Source organism: Dermacentor albipictus, chromosome 6 (assembly GCF_038994185.2).
Source record: "Dermacentor albipictus isolate Rhodes 1998 colony chromosome 6, USDA_Dalb.pri_finalv2, whole genome shotgun sequence".
Lineage (NCBI taxonomy): Eukaryota > Metazoa > Arthropoda > Arachnida > Ixodida > Ixodidae > Dermacentor > Dermacentor albipictus.
Genome location: NC_091826.1, coordinates 43,158,941 through 43,177,374, shown reverse-complemented (window position 1 = coordinate 43,177,374; position 18,434 = coordinate 43,158,941). Strand labels below are relative to the sequence as shown.

Genomic DNA, 18,434 nt, shown 5'->3' with positions numbered 1-18,434 from the left:
TTCATTCATTCATTCATTCGCGTTCATTCCGCTATGATTGCCTCCCCGTGCACTTCAACTGTCCTTCGTGAATCGACTCCGTTTTCTGCTTTCATGCTGCGATTCAGCAGGACAGAAAATTGGCCATTTCATACACACTTAACACGATACCCTGCAACGCGATAGATATGAAAGAAGGGGAATGTTATACCGGAGTCACACAGGATAATTTCGATTACAATGGAGCCCGATCACGCTCGAAAGTTATTCGTGTGACTGGCGAATAACAGACGAGCATAAGGGAGATCGCGGAAGTTCATGCGCTGTAGGATCGACATGCAGGTAAGTAGGCTTCGTGGTCATTGCAGCTTGATGAATCTTTTTCTTTCTTTCTTTCTTTTTTTATGGAAGACAAGGCTTAACGAATACACGGAAACAAAAATACACAAGTACGAGCGCTGATTTCCAGCTGCTGCGGTTTCATTGGATGAGTACTATGGATTGCAAATTAAAGGTGTCTTCAGCAATACGATGTGCCAGTACTGTGCTTGACTGTTAATCGCGTCGACGTCGACATTCGCCTTGAGATGGATTCTGCGGAAATTCTTTACTCACCTGGCATTCTCTGTTCGCGTACATTTCGTTGAGTAAACCTCAACGGTTCGTAAAATGTTATTCGTGTGTGTCTCGCCTTCAGCTAGCGTCGTGCCCTTCGCGTTCCAGCGCGAACATGATGCGTCCAAACCTGTAAATGCGGCCGCGGAAAGCTTCCACGAGTGCGAGTGTCTCAAAACCACGCGGTGTGCAGCGACGTCACAAATACTAGACAACGCTCGTCGCGTCGACTTGCGCTCTGTTCTTACCATACAGTTTCTCACTACATTACCTAGAGGGAAATCTGGCGCTGCTGCGCTGTGGTACGCATGGGAACGCCGGTATATTGCGTCTTCGGATTGTCATCGTTCTTGGAAAGCCAGGCACGCAACGTTCCGTGTGTCACAATTATTCATTTTCTACTAAAAAAGCGCGTAAAAAGCGTTTCTTAGGTTTATTATTACACAGAAATATGTTTTCTCTAACTATGACAACTTTTTGTTGCACGTACAGTTATATGAAACGGAAAAAGTTTGAGCGGGCCGCTAAAGTTCGAGAACAGACGACAACATTCGTGCTCGCTTTGGAACAGTTTGTCGTCTGTTCTTGCTTTTCTTCGCTTGGTTATGCAATGTAGGTGAGTACAATCACTGGAAGATGTAATTGCATGAATGGAAACATTTTATAAAGATTTTGCTTTAAGAACGCGTTATTTCTGTAGCTATATCCACGTTTTAGACGAAGCATCTTACAACACCAGCCAACACAAGCCTCGCCGACACATATACCGTCATTCCCATGACGGCACAGCGCCACTTAGGAAACTCCCATAGACGATGGCGGCATATTTTACCTCTAGGTGTTATAGTGTGAAACTCTATGGTTCTAATGCGGTTTCTGTAAGACCACACACGTCAGCGAACTCGCCGCAACTTCCTTCTTTCCTTCCCTCCTCTCTCTCTCCCTGTGATCTTTGTTTTCCCCTTTTCCATTCCCCGGTGTAGGGTAGCCAACCGGACGTTATTCTGGTTAACCTCCCTGCCTTCTACTTTTCTCTTCCCTCCTATGGTTCTTACCTCTCTTTCACCGCTCTTTATGGCCCTCCCCTCTTCGACGCAGACCCCCAGAACACGCGCGCTGTCGTGGTGAACGAGACGAGCGTGCGCATATGCTGGCAGCGACCCCTGTACGGCAACGTGTCCGGCTACGTGGTCAAGTACCGGGCGGCGTCGGAGAACGTCACCTCGTACCTCAACGTGACCACGGGCACCGCCGCCGACAAGTGCGTCCCGGTGCTCAAGCTGCGGCCCTGGACCGACTACGAGTACCGGGTGTACGCCTGGAATGGCCGCGAAGAGGGCATCGGCAGTCCCGTGGACCGATTCGTCACGCGAATCGACTGTGAGTGACACACGTCAGCACTCGGGACGATTGATTGAACTTTGGAGCGCTACGCCTGCGGTGGAATCCCGAGACCCATCGCTCGCTGACCTCATTATAACGTATAGAAGAAAAAAGCTATTAGTAGTTAAACTTGAACTACTGCGTCACGTATGCAGGCTACTTTGTCATCCTCCAAACAGCGCCTACGGCTGCGATGTGTGCGTGGTGGCCACTCATGTATCAGTTAGGCAGCATTCACTTGGTATGACGACGAGAGCGCACCTTTCTGAACGGTTAATTACAGTATCTGGGATTCTATTGTTTTTAGTTCTTTGTCTTCTCGTTTTCTTTTTTTTTTCCTTCTTTGTTTCCATGGAAGCTTTCATGGAAGGACTGTTTTTTTTTCTGTGTGTAGAGCCTAGAATAAGTTTTATTCCCATAGTTCGTATTTGCCGGTTCTCTACCGCGCATACGCGAATCTGGAAGCGCTCTTATAAACATGAGTTTGCTTCAACAAAATTCTAATTTATTCGTGAAAGTCTGCCTCGCTTTTCGTTTTTTTTTTCGTTATTCATTTTTTTTGTGGGTTTCACTTGTTCCGCGCCACAGCAAATTGACGGTACTAAGACTTCGCATATATCTCGAACTGGTCTACCTATATTTACCTCCGTTTTCTATAGGTGTTTTATTTTCCAAGTAAATTCCTTTGTTCTTCAGGCAGAAGAATATATCTTCTCTCCCATCAAACTCATTAACTTCCCTATCGCGTAATAAAGGAAATGCCTATACATTAGTGTAAGGTATTCGACGAGCAGTTACTCAAAAAGGCGACAGCGCAAAAAAAAAGAAAGAAAATAAGGACAAGGACGGAGACGAGACAAGGAAGAACGCTGAACTTCCGACAAACCAGCCGTGGTTGCTTAGGGGCTATGGTTTCGATTTGCTGAGCACGAGGTCGAGGGATCGAATCTCGGCCACGGTGGCCGCATTTCAATGGTGGCGAAATGCGAAAACACCCGTGTGCTTAGATTCAGGTGCACGTTAAATACTTCCAGGTGGCCCAAATTATTCCGGAGTACCCTGCTTCGGCGTGCCTCATAATCTATTCGTGGTTTTGGCGCGTTAAACACGATAACTTCATTTTGCTTTTAAATGCCAACAACACTGTGACTGATTCACGAATATATACGCGCTGTCCGAAGGATGGGTTAACACCCGTGTGCTTAGATTCAGGTGCACGTTAAATACTTCCAGGTGGCCCAAATTATTCCGGAGTCCCCTGCTTCGGCGTGCCTCATAATCTATTCGTGGTTTTGGCGCGTTAAACACGATAACTTCATTTTGCTTTTAAATGCCAACAACACTGTGACTGATTCACGAATATATACGCGCTGTCCGAAGGATGGGTTATCATCTGCACATGCGTAACCATGCCAGCTCTTTTTCTGAAAACATGATGCTTGCCATGCTGATACATCTCTCCCGAAGTCTAGAAGTCCGCTCAGATTATGCGATTTCCCGTGTCACACGCACTTTGTACTCTACTTGATAACGGAAGTGTTTACAAGGTCGGGCCAGCAGTCCTTGTACGTCAGATAATGACTTGCCAGAAAATCTTCAAAACCTTTTCCTCCACGTGCATAATTTGTTTGCGCTGTTTGCGGGCTCCCTTAACCTATCGTTAACGCATCTTTTCGTTCTCAAAACGAGGGGACCAGGAACCACGCTCACAGACGTCAGGCGACAGCGCTGAATCCCTTTGAAGTCTCTCCCTTTAAAACCAGCCGCCACCGACAACAACCGCACGTGACGTCACTCTGCTAACCCTTTGAAACTAATATGCCGAGGATGACGAGGCTACCTTCGACGAAGATAGTTCCTCCAATCGAAACGTTGGCCAGCCTTTCTGAGACACCTTATCCCTGTGTATAACCTTTATACCACAGTGTGCTATTCCATCTGTCAGCCCATTTCTTTATTTTGAACTTTTCTAAGAGTTTATACAAACTACTCGTTGCTCACACGATGTTGTGTTACACCGCAGACTGCGTCACGAACGTCTGCAAGCACGGCTCGTGCGAGGCCACGGACGCGCGCCCCGGTTACCGGTGCGTGTGCGACCCGGGCTTCTACGGCGAGGCGTGCGAGCACTTCGACCCGTGCTCGGAGAACCCGTGTAAGACGTTCGGCACCTGCGTCAACACCAGTCACGGCGAGTACCGCTGCGACTGCTTCACGGGCTTCTCGGGCCGCAACTGCTCCGACTTCAACCCGTGCCTGCTCAAGCCGTCCGCCTGCCTGCACGGGGGCGTGTGCCAGTCCAACGCGTCGCACATGTTCACCTGCCTCTGCGTGGACGGCTACTACGGCAAGACGTGCCACCAGTACGACCCGTGCTTCTCGTCCCCGTGTTTGCACGGCGCCCGCTGCCTGAACGAGTCGGACGTCAAGTTCAGCTGCCAGTGCCCGCCGGGCTACGCGGGTGAGTGAGCATTGTGTGCGGGGGGCATTTGCGAATGATGGAACTTCGTGTTGAGATGGTTAGCGAGCGGGGCATGTCCTCCCCTAATAGCACGGTTCTTTTTGTGTGTGTGTGTGCAGAACGACTGTAGGTAATCAGTTGAAAGGAGCACGAAGCTACGCAGGTAGCAGAAACAAGTTTTTTTTTTTTCAGAGAGAAGGCTTCGCAATTGACCAACGTGATATGCCGTTACTGCATTTCAGAGAGAAGGTTTCTTTACCTGCCAGCTCTGAAGTTAAGAGGAAATGAAATGAAAGAGAGTATCCCATTCCACAAGCATTTAATCAAAACTGCAGCCAAGTAAAGGAAGTATGCATTGACGTCATCGAGGCTGCCATATTGTCGTACAGTTATCAAAAAGCTATACTTTATATTGATCTACCTATCTGCCGCAGCAAAGGGGAAGCTATGAATGAGACTGCAAAATGGCTTAGCTGACGTCTTGCAACTACTCGCTATGTTGCGTGTCGGTAGAAAGCTAAACGATAAACAAGAGGAGTGCGTTCAGTAGTAGAACAAACAGTAACGGTCACAGCAGTAAAGAACCCAATCGCACGCCTATGAAAGGGAATTGCCGCGGAAAACAAACACAAACTTTCCGTTGACGTGGTTTCGGATAAGTCAATAAAATACGAGAAGAAAAATCGCAAGACGCTATCTGTGACGCCATGGGACATTGATTTTTTTAGGGTAAGTATAAAAAAAGCCGCGTCATTGCTTAGTAAAACTGAACAAGAGCGGTCTAATTAAGCCTGCGCGGCTTTTTTACCCCCGACGGCTCCATTAACGCACAATAATCGAGTGAGCTAGATGGATGAGGGAAGCTGGGAAGCTTGACTTTTAAAGGGAAGCTATCTTTGCCTCTTCGCCGTAAGTCACGGCCTGCGGCTGCTGCTGCCTTGCTGATATTATACAGCAACTTTTGCCACTGGGAATAATGTTCTCTCTCTCTCTCTCTCTCGAGTCAGAGAGGTCGGTCTGAGCTAGGCGCGCTCCAGCCTGCTACTCTGCACAAGGGTAGGGGCAATGGGGACATGAAGGTGTGATAAGGGATGCTGATGACATAGAAAGAGGGATGTACAACGGTGAAAGCAAGTTCAATATTTTTGTTAATAACCATTCAGAAATGTAATCCATGAAGCTACCGCCGGGTTCCATATCTTGTCTGTGTAGATACTCCCGGAAAGACAACTTGGGTCAGTGGGCATCTGCCATTGGGTATGTAAACATTCTTGGCGGCAATTCCTTTCTAAGGGTATATATGTGCCACTAAGTAGGTTACCCGCATAGACAAGCAGACGTAAATGAACGAACTTAAGAAATCGCCAACAGAAAATTCAGATCGGCAACGGAAGCAGCCGGGTAAGGAGGAGGAAGTCGAGTGTAGAAAGGGCCACCAGAGAACACTGTTCATTGAGCAAAGAGCGTTTATCGACGTAGGAGTAATGCAGAAGTGAACTCCAGTAGACATATAAGTAGACATTAAAGGAAAGTTCGCTTACATATAACCGATTAGCAGACATGCGTGGGATCCACCAATCTTTATTAAAAACGAAATGACACCAAGGCAGGCATATAGCGGTATTGAACCGTTTGTGTTTGGTAACGCATTGTTTGGTATTCAAAAATGTCTAAATTTACCTTAAACCTCAGGCGAAAGGAAGACTAGTGTGGTGGAAAGCGAACCCACAACCTACGCAAGGCGAGCGAAATGCTCTTTTAGTTGAGCCACGGCGTCGGCTGTGCATCCGTTTACTTACGCGGATATTAATAGACAGGCATACATTCATAACCTAGCCACGAGAGTGTTAACTAGGGCCACTCAATGCCATAGGGGCCATTTTTGATGTAGCTATCCAGTAGCCATGTCCAACGCATTCGGGTCTCATTTGCTTGCGGCGTGGGATAAATAGTTGCTGAAACCGTTGCTGTAATGCGACCAGTCCAAATCACCTTCCGAATGCATCATGGCTTCGTGTGTGTGTCATTAGCCAGTCCACTGTTGTGGTCAGCAAAAAAAAAAAGAAAAGCACTGGGCCTTCAAAACACCAACTTGTTATAACAAGTAAAGTGTCGGGTTTAAATGTCCTGAACCGGCGCAGTGGGCTGTGGTGGATGCCGGGTAGGCGTTAGACTAAACTTAACCACTTGATGTTCCTTGACTAGTAAGCAAAGCACAGTACATGAGCGATTTCGCATTCCATCCTATCGGAATGAATGAATGAATGAATGAAGGAATAATATTTTGCTCATTTGCAAGATATACGAGTATGCAACGTAACTAAGGATTTCATCCAAGTCCGGAGAGCGACTGCGAATCACGGGCTCATCAAGTTCGAGCGCAAGTACTAATTAAAGCACACATTTTGTTTTAAATTTTCTGGACTAGAAAAACATAGCCCTTCTACAATGAGAGCATATTTGCCTCGGCTGGGAATCGAACTAACAATCTCGACAGCAAAAGACCATAAACATGGAGCTATCCCTGCGGATTCCAGCTCGTTGGGTCGCTTCTTGAGCCATCGAAATGGTCCTCGCATCGTGCCTTACTGCATATACTAGGCATTCGACTCGGGACCATGGGAGCCGCAGGAAATGGAGGTGTCACGGGGTGGTGGAGGGGGGGAGTAAGCTCTAAGTTTCCGGAAAAGCGACAGTCGACAATCCTCCACATGCAAGACGACTTCTTGTAGATTGCGAAGTGGGAAAAGAGAGCAGGATTGATTGGGCGACTGAGGGCACGGCTCGAATAGCTCATGTTCTTCCGGCAGAGCTGCACTAGGGCACGGAGGATAACCACGCCCCGCTGACTGCATTAACAAGAATCTACTTAGACAGTTTATGCCGGCACTTCCTCTGTGATAACCGCACAGTCGTCTTTCAGTGCCTTGTGAAGCTGTGGTGCTCGATTTGTTGTTTGACTAATACTTATGCGCAACAATGACTAGAGAGAATGCTGGCGCTAGTGCCTACGAAAATCCACAAATATGGCGAATGCGCCAGCGTGGGAATGATAATAGTGCATGGATTGCCTAAGCGTTGTAGTTGAGGGTGCAAACAGCTTTCCGACTTTCTAAATTGATCGTTTTAAAGATATGATTGCGTTATAAATGCAGCAACGATTTTACATGCGCACCGACACATCACACACATGCTTTGAAAAAGGAGTTTAAGAAAAATCAACTCCTATAAGTTCCACTACAAGAGCGTCTGAAGCCACAAGCATGAAACTAGGCAAATCAACGTATACTAGCCCTCATTTTGTTGCTATCCGAATGCACGCACCCGAGAGTTCTCTGTGGTACTTCTTGTAGGAATCGCTGTGTATTTATAGACTTTCTGTATACAACCCGTTAAAACGGCTATAGGCCAGGATAGAGCAGGCTTCTTAACGACCATGACTTGTTAGCGACATTAGTCTGTATACAATACACAGATTTCACGCAACCAAAACGACATGTCCACGCGAAGGTGAAGCTGTCTAGAAAAAGAAATCTGTAGAGAAACGGTAGTCCTTACAGATTAATTCTTTAAATGGGTAACGCATCCGGCACTCTTTCGTGATACCGGGTGATCAGCCCCTCCGTGTTCCGTCATGGCGCTTCAATCATCGATGTCGAACTACAGCTCGAACGGGTTTTAACTTGTACATCTATTCATTAGAGATAGGCAAAAGTAAACGTTTTCCGGATAGGAATGGAATATAAATAATACTTATCGAATATTAAATTGAATATCGAATATTCAAATGGAGGCGCCTATATTTAGGCAAGGAATACTTATTTCGGCATAGTTAGGCACCACTCCTGTACTGACTAGAGCAATAGAAATACGGCCAGCCATCATGGAGAAAGAATCAGTTGTAAATATAAGATTGCTAATGGTATTAAAAATAAAGTGCACGAATAGCGTTCTAACAACTTTGGCGACTGGTTGCAAAGATGTTTTCTGAGAAATAATAGCTGCTGTGTGTCTACCTTTCAGAAGAAGCTAAATAAATGATTGATGAAAAAAAAGAAAGATCACAAGTTGTGGGAGGACTTGTGTGCCGTACACAAATGCAAAATGGCCGGTTACAAGAAAACTATCGTGGATTGTAGCGTGAAAGAAAAACTGCCACCTGACTAGATTGTCAATAAAAATGAATTACTCACTGCAGATAAAATTCAGATGTTGTCTTGCAGGCTCCTGCCGCTAAAGCGAAAATGTGGCTTGGATTACTCACATTGTTTCTGCACTGCTTAGAAAACTCCCCTCTTTGTTCACTCGCAATAACTCGTGCTACTTTGTTAAACAGAAATGGAACAGTAACCAGTCCTTCATGCTCAGTTGTTGCCAAATATTGGGTCTAGTTTCAAACAATCGAAAATACCGAGTGGTTTCTCATCGACTGCGGATGTATAGTGAGTAGTATACTATTCCTGTTTGAAACAGTAAATATTCACCAAACCCAACCCTAGAATTTATCGATTCAGCACTTAGACCACGAGTACTAAGCTGACAGAGCTGCCGTAAATGCACAAACAACATCAAACGCGGCAACATTATAAAATTATACCGTCACATGTTCTGGAAGGTGCTGGCAACTATAACCGTTTGGCATACTGAATACTGTGAACAGTGGATACTGTATAGCCATGTGACATACCATATTCACTGTGTATGGCAGGTATACTTGTTTTGGAACTTCCGTGACTCGGTGAAAGATCATACTTAAAAAGTCGCGCTTACACAAACATGATTGATAAGGACACGCACATTTCGAAAGCACATGGTGATAGTCACCTTCGTCTATCTATTGTTCGTTTTTTTTTTGTTTCCTCGCCATGCGGCTGTTACAGCGCATGCGCTATTCCAAACGCTTAGCAAGAAAAGCCGAGTCATTGAGCAATAAATCAATAGCTGCAGTTAAGCGCTTGTCTGCATCCTCATTATTGTTGTCAGTGTTAGCGTGTTTTCTTTTTTTCAAGTGCACTGCTGAACCAAATCACGGGTTACCGATGGGCCGACGGTACCTGTTAGAAGCACCAAATCCTGTTAAAAGATGATCTCGAGGAATATCGTGAAGCACGAGCAGATAAATCCAGTGCGTGCCCTGCATTGTGTACCTAGTGTTTGCTCCTCCCTTTCTCTGTCGAATCTCAGGTGAGCTGTGCCAGGAGGACGTCAACGAATGCCTCTCCAGCCCCTGCAAGAACCGCGGCGAATGCGAAGATGGCATCAACAGCTTCACTTGTCATTGCCCTCAGGGATACGGAGGACCAGTGTGCGAGCTCAGAGGTGGGTTAGACGACGGCGATTACTGCGATGCCGTGTGCGTTTTACCAGTGGCGTAGCTAGGTCGTCTGGCACCCGGAGCCCATAGGTCTTCTGTCACCCCCCCCCCCCCCGGGTGTAGCCGGCGGAAAGAGGGGTGTCTTCAGACGTATATGACACCCCCCCCCCCGCACCCATTGGCCCCTTGCACCCGGGGCCCACGGCCCCCTGGCCCCCCCTGTTGCTACGCCAGTCCGTTTCACTATGATCATTTCCATTGGATTGAGTACGATCAGCATGATTCAGCGGTTAATCTTGCGCTGAATTCATTAACTGCCACAGCAGCAGTCTCTCACAGCGTGCGCCCCGCTGTCTTCTGGAGAATAAATGCGATGCGCACAACGCTGTTTTGGTCCATAGCAGACAGTGGCCTCCAAGATAGACGCGAAGGCGGCGCCGCTCTCGGAGTCTGCGTCGCGCGCAAAACAGCTCACGCATTGAGAAGCAGCCGAATCTGCGCGATGGCCCAGTGCTTAGCGCTAGCCGGCTCGCAACCCGGTACCGGTGGTGGGCTTAGTTGTACGTTCATTAGCCGCGGCGTTATTACGGAAAGTAACCGGCGGTCTTAGCAAGCCCAGCTGCGAGCTATTAACTGCTATCGCAGCTATATCGTACGCGGCGAATAAAAACTTGATCCGGTCGCCTACTTCAAATAGCGCCCATTTAGTCTACACAACTTGCAAACCCGTTTACTAATTTACCTTTGAATTGTTCATTTCAAGGCAACAGCTGCAATTGGAAATTGAAAGCTTCCGTCCCATGACAGAAGTGTTCCCCATCAGCTGTCTGTGCCTTCTGTTATAAAAATTGCCCGCTATTGACCGAGAACAGTGTTGCTCAGATGCGGTCGTCTAGAGAGTACCGGCGTTTTAGTCCCGACGGGATAGATTGCATTCGTTGCGGTTTTCCTTTATCATTCCTCTGTGTACTCCAGTTTTACGTTACTCGTGCCTCGCGTGGTCCTTATCTTCAGACACGTGTCCCGAGGAGTTCCAGCAGACGGACAAAGGCACCTTCCACTGGCAGCCCCTAGCGCACGGCTCGGTGGCCAAAGCGGAGTGCCCGTACGGCGCGTACAACCCGGCCAGCGAGTACAAGTACGCGCGACGAAAGTGTCGTCTGCTGGCCGACGGGCAGACGAGCTGGATGAAGGTGTCGGCCCAGCACTGCCGATACAAGGCAAGAAAGACGTTTCTTCCCGTGATCTCTTTTTATTTTCGGGTGTTTCTAAAGAGTCTGGACTTACTCCACCCTGTACTTGTTTGTTTACAGTCGAACGCCTGCATGCGCAGATGAGTTTTGTGTCTTCATTCTTTTTTTCGCCTCAGTGCTCCCTTCAGTTGATAGTCCGCGTTCGTGTTGTCCACTTCTCTACTCTTGTGTCCTGTCTGCACGCCTCACTTCTATTGCGCATAATGAATCCTTACCAACTAGCTCAGCTTTCTGTCGTTCTACGCCTTTACACCGAAGTGTTTGGGGAGTTCAAAATGGTTCGTCATATAGGCCTACTCGTTGTAAAGGTCACGTACAACAAAGCTCACAGCAAAACCGGGGTAAAATTGCGCATTCGTTATACAGGTCATTTCGTTGTACAGAGGCGTCCGTTGTAAAGGCGCCTGACTGTATTACGTTTAGAAGATTGTGCGGAGGTTGACCTGTCAAAACTGCGTTCTCCTTCCGCGGAACGCCGTAGCGTAGGAAGAGCCTGGGTTAATTTTGACCGCGCGAGGTTGTTTAAAATGCGCACCTAATGCATGGTGCGCGAGGGTTCTTGGATTCCGATCCCATGCCCCCCCCCCCCCCCCTCCCTCTCCCCCGCCCCCTCCGCCTCCTCGTCGGAATGGAGTCGCCACCGCCGGTGTCGAATTGGCGATCCCGTATGCAGTCTGGATCGTATTAGTCGAGAGCGGTGGTTCGGCCGATTTGGCCGCCTCGTTTCGCAAAAGAAAGACACGGGCATGCACAGCAATGAGACTACGCGTGGTCATGCCGCATGCTAGTTCAATAAGCTTTAGCGCAAACATATGTGGAACTTAGCAGCTGTGGTCGGCTGCATGGGGCGCTCGGCATCCTGCCCCCCTACCACTCTAGGCAAGCTTGATTCACAATGTTCTCAGCAATGCAATGCCATTGTCATTAGGCAGCCGCAAGGGGTTATTTATTTATTTATTTATTTATTTATTTATTTATTTATTTATTTATTTCAAGTACTCTCAAGGTGCGAAGGCGTTACAAGGAACTATCGTAGAAACAAGAAAATAAATGTGCGTTTAATTTACGAAGAAGTATGGTAAACAGTAGAGTTGAAGTGTTTACGATCTGGAATGAGTGCGATGGAAGCCGGAAGGTAGCTCCTGCCCACGCTTGTCCTAAGGATGATAGGTTCGCTAATGAAGTTGGTAATGCAAGCAAGCAATCCTACGCTAACGTTGCGTCGTCACTTACATAGAATTAGGTACAAGAGGAAAACACGAATGCGTACTATTTTAAGAAATAACTGGTGCTTTACATATACGATGCATAGCAGACACCGATAGCAACAATATTTTTTTTTTAACCAACAGTACCTTATGGAAAAAGTTTTTACTTGGTTCAATCTATTTCGTAACGTTTTGCTTTAACTTTCGTGACTTCGCGTATTGTATTTCCAGATTCAACGAATTTATTTGGGGAGTTGTGTTTTCGAACGTAGCTTCTTTCGTTTTTTTGTGATTGGTTGTACTTTTTATAAATAACTTCGTATATAATGCTCATAAATAAAAAGAGGCAAGCTCTAGATTCACCGGCGGAGCTTGTTGCGTGATCGCAAAGCCGCATGAAATAATGATAAATTTTATGGGGCTTTGCGTACCGAAAGCTTTACGTTACAAGCTATAGAAAGCAAGGGGGGGGGGAATGCACCTTAGTGAAGGACGCAGGATTAATTTTGACTACCGGTGTTTGCTTTCTTTACGTGCGCTTACATGCACGGGCTTGAGTGTTTTCGCATCACAGTTTCCCCGCCCCCCTTGCGTGTGCTCGGGAAGCCGGCCGTAAGACTTAGCAGAGAGCACGCAGAGCCCTAAACTAATGCGTGGTTTAAATTTTGTATGCGCCTCCATGCAAGACGGCCCAGCTAATGAACAGCCCTTGCCCTGCACCAGCTTCGTACTCTCTCTCTCTCTCTCTCTTTGTATTTGTGTGTGCGCGTGTGAGAGCGAGTACAATGGATGGGATTAAGAGCGTCATTTTCGTTGACTATATAACTCTCCCATGCATCAAAAAAAGAAAAAAAGGGATGCCGCACGAGAGAGCCTCCGCCATGTAGAATCACGTAGAGCCAACTTCAAGTTACCTGTTAGGAGTGGGAAACTGAATTACAAAAAAATCCATAGTAGCGTTTGTCGTTAGGCTAGTGCCAGAGTTAGTTTGTGCGTAGTCGTATATTCCTAATTAGCAAAGAAATGTTACAGCAATAAATTCTGCTCACTTCATATATTCGTCGTGTGTGTGTGTTTTTTTTTACTACGAATGTACTGCACTCCACAGGTGGAATGCAATGCGAACGAGTTGGTGGAATTTCCCTCCGTGCGAATTGCTGCACGGGCTTTTGCGGGGTTTAAAGCAGCTCGCCGCATGCAAGGGGCAAAACTCACGGCACGCGCGAGGGTTTCTCGATATAAGTTTGTGTATATGTATACACGTGGTTTAATCCCGCGCGCCAGCACAATTGAGCTGTTTGAACAGCTCGCGACGCGTGCTCGTTTGTATTGGCCGCTTGTAATTTCTTTGGTCTTCCGCCACAGAGCTTCCAGGCAGCCGAGAACGTCACCTCGGAGCTGGAATTCTTGACCCACGACCCAAGAAACATCCGACCGGGCCAGCTGCAGGGCTTCGCCGAAAAGATCGAGCCGGTCGTCGACTACGCGGTCAAGGACATCAAGGTGACGCAGAAACTGCAGAAGGCTTCCGTTGCAGAACCACCAGGGGGGGTTGAGATTTGTCGAGCGTAAGAGTAAGAGTAAGAGTAAGAGTAAGAGGCGACTGGAGGATTGGTGGAAGAAAAGTAGGGAAACAACAAAAGATGGAGACGTACAAAAACACAGTTCGCAAAAGGGGATCAGAAATTGTGGGCGTGGTAGTCAATAGTGTTCATTTTTTTTCTTTTTTCATTGTTTAACCTAGGTAGGACATTAGGCAGTATAGTAGCAAGAGCTTGGTGGCACAACCCACCGCCCCGTTCAAAAGGGGACGCTCATAATATCCATCCATCCATCCATCCATCGTAGAGTGCAAACGTCAAATCCTGACGTCTTTCTTTTTTTTTTATTCATGCAGGACTTAGAGCGCCCCTAAGGCATCATTAGGGAAGACGAATTGCGAGAAAGCATGGTGTAGCACGTGATGAAGCACAATACGCCGGCTACGTGTTGTGCTTTATCCATTAAGTGAAATATCGTGGGCGCTGGGTAGTGAATTCCACGTGGCAGTGGTTCGCTGGAAAAGTAAAGTTGAAATTTTCTGTCCTGTAATTAAAAGTACTGGCCGAACCAAAATAATGGCCCCCACCCAAGAAATTTGAACGGGAGGTTTCAACAAGTCGGCTGCACAGAATGAGAACACAAATATGAATTTAGAAACCTATCTCAGAATAGGTGTTTGTCTTTATATATATGTAATAAATAGCAGACATTTGTTCAGAAGTTGCGACTAGAGCTAGTTCATCTGTCATATACATAGAACGAATATTTATTCTTGTTTCACCATGCTATGGTTTGCTACCAGTTAATAAATTCTCTCTTCCGAGAGTTACAATCTAGGTTTGGTTGTCTTGATTTCCATGAACAAATTTTAACGCTAAGCTTTCAACCAAGCTCCCTCGGCCTCAAGTCCATTGGGGCTTTGGAGAACGGTCATCGTTTCCTCGTCGAATATATGTATGTATGTATGTATGTATGTATGTATGTATGTATGTATGTATGTATGTATGTATGTATGTATGTATGTATGTATGTATGTATGTATGTATGTATGTATGTATGTATGTATGTATGTATGTATGTATGTATGTATGTATGTATGTATGTATGTATGTATGTATGTATGTATGTATGTATGTATGTATGTATGTATGTATGTATGTATGTATGTATGTATGTATGTATGTATGTATGTATGTATGTATGTATGTATGTATGTATGTATGTATGTATGTATGTATGTATGTATGTATGTATGTATGTATGTATGTATGTATGTATGTATGTATGTATGTATGTATGTATGTATGTATGTATGTATGTATGTATGTATGTATGTATGTATGTATGTATGTATGTATGTATGTATGTATGTATTGTGTGATGAGGAGGAGCTTTTAGTATGTAGCACAAATGCCGCTAACTTGTTCTTCGCGATGCAATTGCCAGCTTTTAAAACCTCGTAAAACACCGCATTTTCACTTACAGATTGCGCAAGCCATGATTCACGTGATCAGCAATTTCCTCGCTCTCAATGACAGCGTCATCAAAGAAGGAGATGCTGATGGGATTGCGGTCGAAAAGTAAGTTTTTTATTTTAAGTTAGAAAAAATAATAAATACGTTTTGTGTAAACAAAGCAAAACATTATCGCCGAATGTTCTTAAGCCACACTGCATGCTAAATGGCCTTTGGTAGTCAACTGTTCGTTGTCCAAACCTCTGTTTGATTAGCTTGGCTGTGTTTCCTACTCACCATATCATTAGGAGTAGCACCAGTATCACGCGGCCACTTCCTATCGCAATCGAACGTGATCCGGATCGAAATTCACGACGGCAATTGGCTCCTTCCCGCAGCTTGCGTAAAGGAGCCAATCGTGACCGAGAAATTCGATCCCCATCGGGGTCGATCGTGATCGAAAGTGCGCTGTTTGACACACGTACAAGTCACCTTCGGTTTTCATCGTGTAAGTGTGATATGGTTCAAATCATTATTCTTAACGAGTTCTGTGACTGAATGACTGTTCTCTATTCGACCATTTGTGAACACTGTACAGGTTCCACCTCTATCGTTGGGTACATTACCAAGTATAACAATGACCCTCTACTACACCTGGGAAATTGACCAAAGAAATGTTTTAGTTCACGGTTAACCATTTATTCGCTACTAGTTTCTTTGTTTCGAGCAATGATTCCTACACAGCGGCCGAATGAGTCAAGCGTGCTCTCCCAAAATAATGCATGCAGTTTCTGGCAGATCGTAGACCGCCCACTGTATAGGATCTTTTGCTTGACGATGTTGGCTTCTGTTCCTGCGTCACAGGTTGTTGTTCCTCCATGTAGAACTAGAATCGTGCGCGGTAGAGTAGGGCTCACATATATAGATAGCTAGTGCTTAGCTTAACTTAATTATTTAACATAAGTGCATGTAATGCAAGATATGACTGACTGCTCCTTTGACCGTACCGGCTCACCCGACTAGCAATTAATTAATGCAAGACGTCGTAGATGTTGCTTGCTGAACAGAACCCGTGAAGCCAAATCACCTCCTATTACGCCGGGAAAGGATTGCGTCCCATCGGGTTAAGACAGAGATAAGAGGAAAAGGATAACCGTAATGTTAACCAGTGTTTACATTCGGCTGGCAACCCCAGCTGTACTGGAAGACCGAGAACGGGGCTGGAAAAAAGATGTGAGAAAACAACAACATAAAGAAAAGAAAACTAACACTGCCTGTCAAACACAGTCCGTACTAGTCAGTGACCGTGATGAAAAAAGAAGCGAACGCTTTGGCGATGAGACTTCGTCAGGGAGTTGCAGCCGTGACGAAGGCTAGTCCTATTGTCGAAACAGTCACTCCAGTGACATTTTCTTTTTGTGTTTTGTTGTTAAATCAGCGTTATTCTGTTAAAAGAAGCCATCTTTCTTCGGACGCCTGTCCTGCATGGACAGTCTGTCAAAGCGCCACATGTTAGACGACGTGAAACACCGTTAGAGACTCTTATTCTTATTTTCAGTAAAAAAAAAAGATTCTACCTCGGTGCCCTTTTTGTGCGGTGGCGAACTTTTGGCCGATGCGCTATGTCCGAGTGCCACTGTGGAACACACGCAGGCTGGTCTCGGTCGTGGAGAGGTTCGCCTCCGAGGTCGTCCTCGACTCCGGAGCGCTCATCATCGAGAACGAGAACCTCGTGGTGAAGGCGGTCGCCTGGTCGCCCAAGCTTCTCTCGCAGGGCCGCGACTTCCTCACCTTCTCGCTGCGCTCCAACGGCGACCACTACCTGCACGAGGACTTCTCGGGGGACGCGGACGAACAGGAGGGCGGCGACGTGAGTAAAAAAAAAATCATTACTATTACTCGATTAGTTATATTATTATTACTATTACTTGATTAGTATTATTATTATTATTATTATTACTATTACCTCGATTACTATACGGGGCCTGTCTTGCATCGCTTTGACAGTGTTTTGACAATTGAGGACGACGCAACGAGCTATGAAAAGAAGAATGATGAGTGTAACGTTAAGGGATAAGAAGAGAGCAGATTGGGTGAGGGAACAAACGCGAGTGAATGACATCTTAGTTGAAATCAAGAAAAAAGAAATGGGCATGGGCAGGGCATGTAATGGGGAAGGAAGATAACTGATGGTCATTAAGGGTTACGAACTGAATTCCAAGGGAAGGGAAGGTAAGCGTAGCAGGGGCGGCAGAAAGTTAGCTGGGCAGATGAGATTAAGGAGTTTGCAGGGACAACACGGCCACAATTAACAGATGACCGGTGTAGTTGTAGAAGTATTGGAGAGGCCTTTGCCCTGCAGTGGGCGTAGCCAGTCTGATGATGGTGATTATGATGACGACAATATTTAGCCTCCTTACATATATATATTTTTTCCTGACATGATAGAAAGCGATGTCAGCGCGCACAAGTGTAGGATGCCGGCTACGACTCGGTTCGTGAACGGGTGATAAAGTGGCGCTCGCTGTCTATGTGCATTTCGTGCACAGCCTTTTTTGGGAGGAAGAGCAACAAAGCCGTGAATACGCACGCAACGAAGTTACCATATAGCAGTCGAGACGACAACACATTACAAAGAAGCACTCGCAGCAACAATGGGAGCCACAGATATGTCACATATTTGCACAGAGACTATACCATTAAATAACGCTGGTATAAAGAGATGTTCTTAAAGGGATCGAGAAAGTGACAGGCTCTTGCTCTCCTTATAATCCTCTCTAATTATGGCAGATAATCAGTGCACTAGTTAGGGGCCGGTAGTTACGTGACGGCCCGACCAATAACGTGAAAGATATACAAGTTGAGGTTCGCAAGCTTTTTTCATTGGACGACGGTGTGCACATTGGATATTGTATTAGCGTGGGATGCTGAAATTGTGCTAGGAGTTGCAAAGAGGGTCCCTAGACTGTACTGTTTTATGCGACCCTAATGACCATGTAAAAGAAAAACAAAGAATGTTTGCGACAGTACAAGTCCATTGTGTCTTTATCGATTTATTGATGCAACCTTGAAATAGCAGGCAATACAAAAGCATGCAAAGCAGTCACGCACATCTAGGTCGATCCGCACACCGTACCACGTGAATGTCTTGTTGCTATATAGGCCGCTATGTACATTCGGCCACAAAATTTGACGGAACACGAAACCTGAGAAAAGACTGAATAA

The 18,434-nt window shown here is 46.1% G+C and overlaps 1 protein-coding gene across 5 annotated transcripts in view; it reads left to right on the top strand.

Moving 5' to 3' along the window:
• The window catches only part of LOC135895752 (adhesion G protein-coupled receptor E1-like), a 513,515-nt gene that overhangs the window by 467,730 nt on the left and 27,351 nt on the right, over positions 1-18,434 (top strand). For all 5 annotated transcript variants that reach the window (XM_065423909.1, XM_065423907.2, XM_065423908.1 and 2 more), the window contains 7 exons: positions 1,693-1,974; positions 4,001-4,438; positions 9,623-9,757; positions 10,767-10,972; positions 13,579-13,716; positions 15,241-15,335; positions 16,863-17,079. In XM_065423909.1, coding sequence (XP_065279981.1) covers positions 1,693-1,974; positions 4,001-4,438; positions 9,623-9,757; positions 10,767-10,972; positions 13,579-13,716; positions 15,241-15,335; positions 16,863-17,079 — 1,511 coding nt within the window. The remainder of the gene's footprint in view (positions 1-1,692; positions 1,975-4,000; positions 4,439-9,622; positions 9,758-10,766; positions 10,973-13,578; positions 13,717-15,240; positions 15,336-16,862; positions 17,080-18,434) is intronic.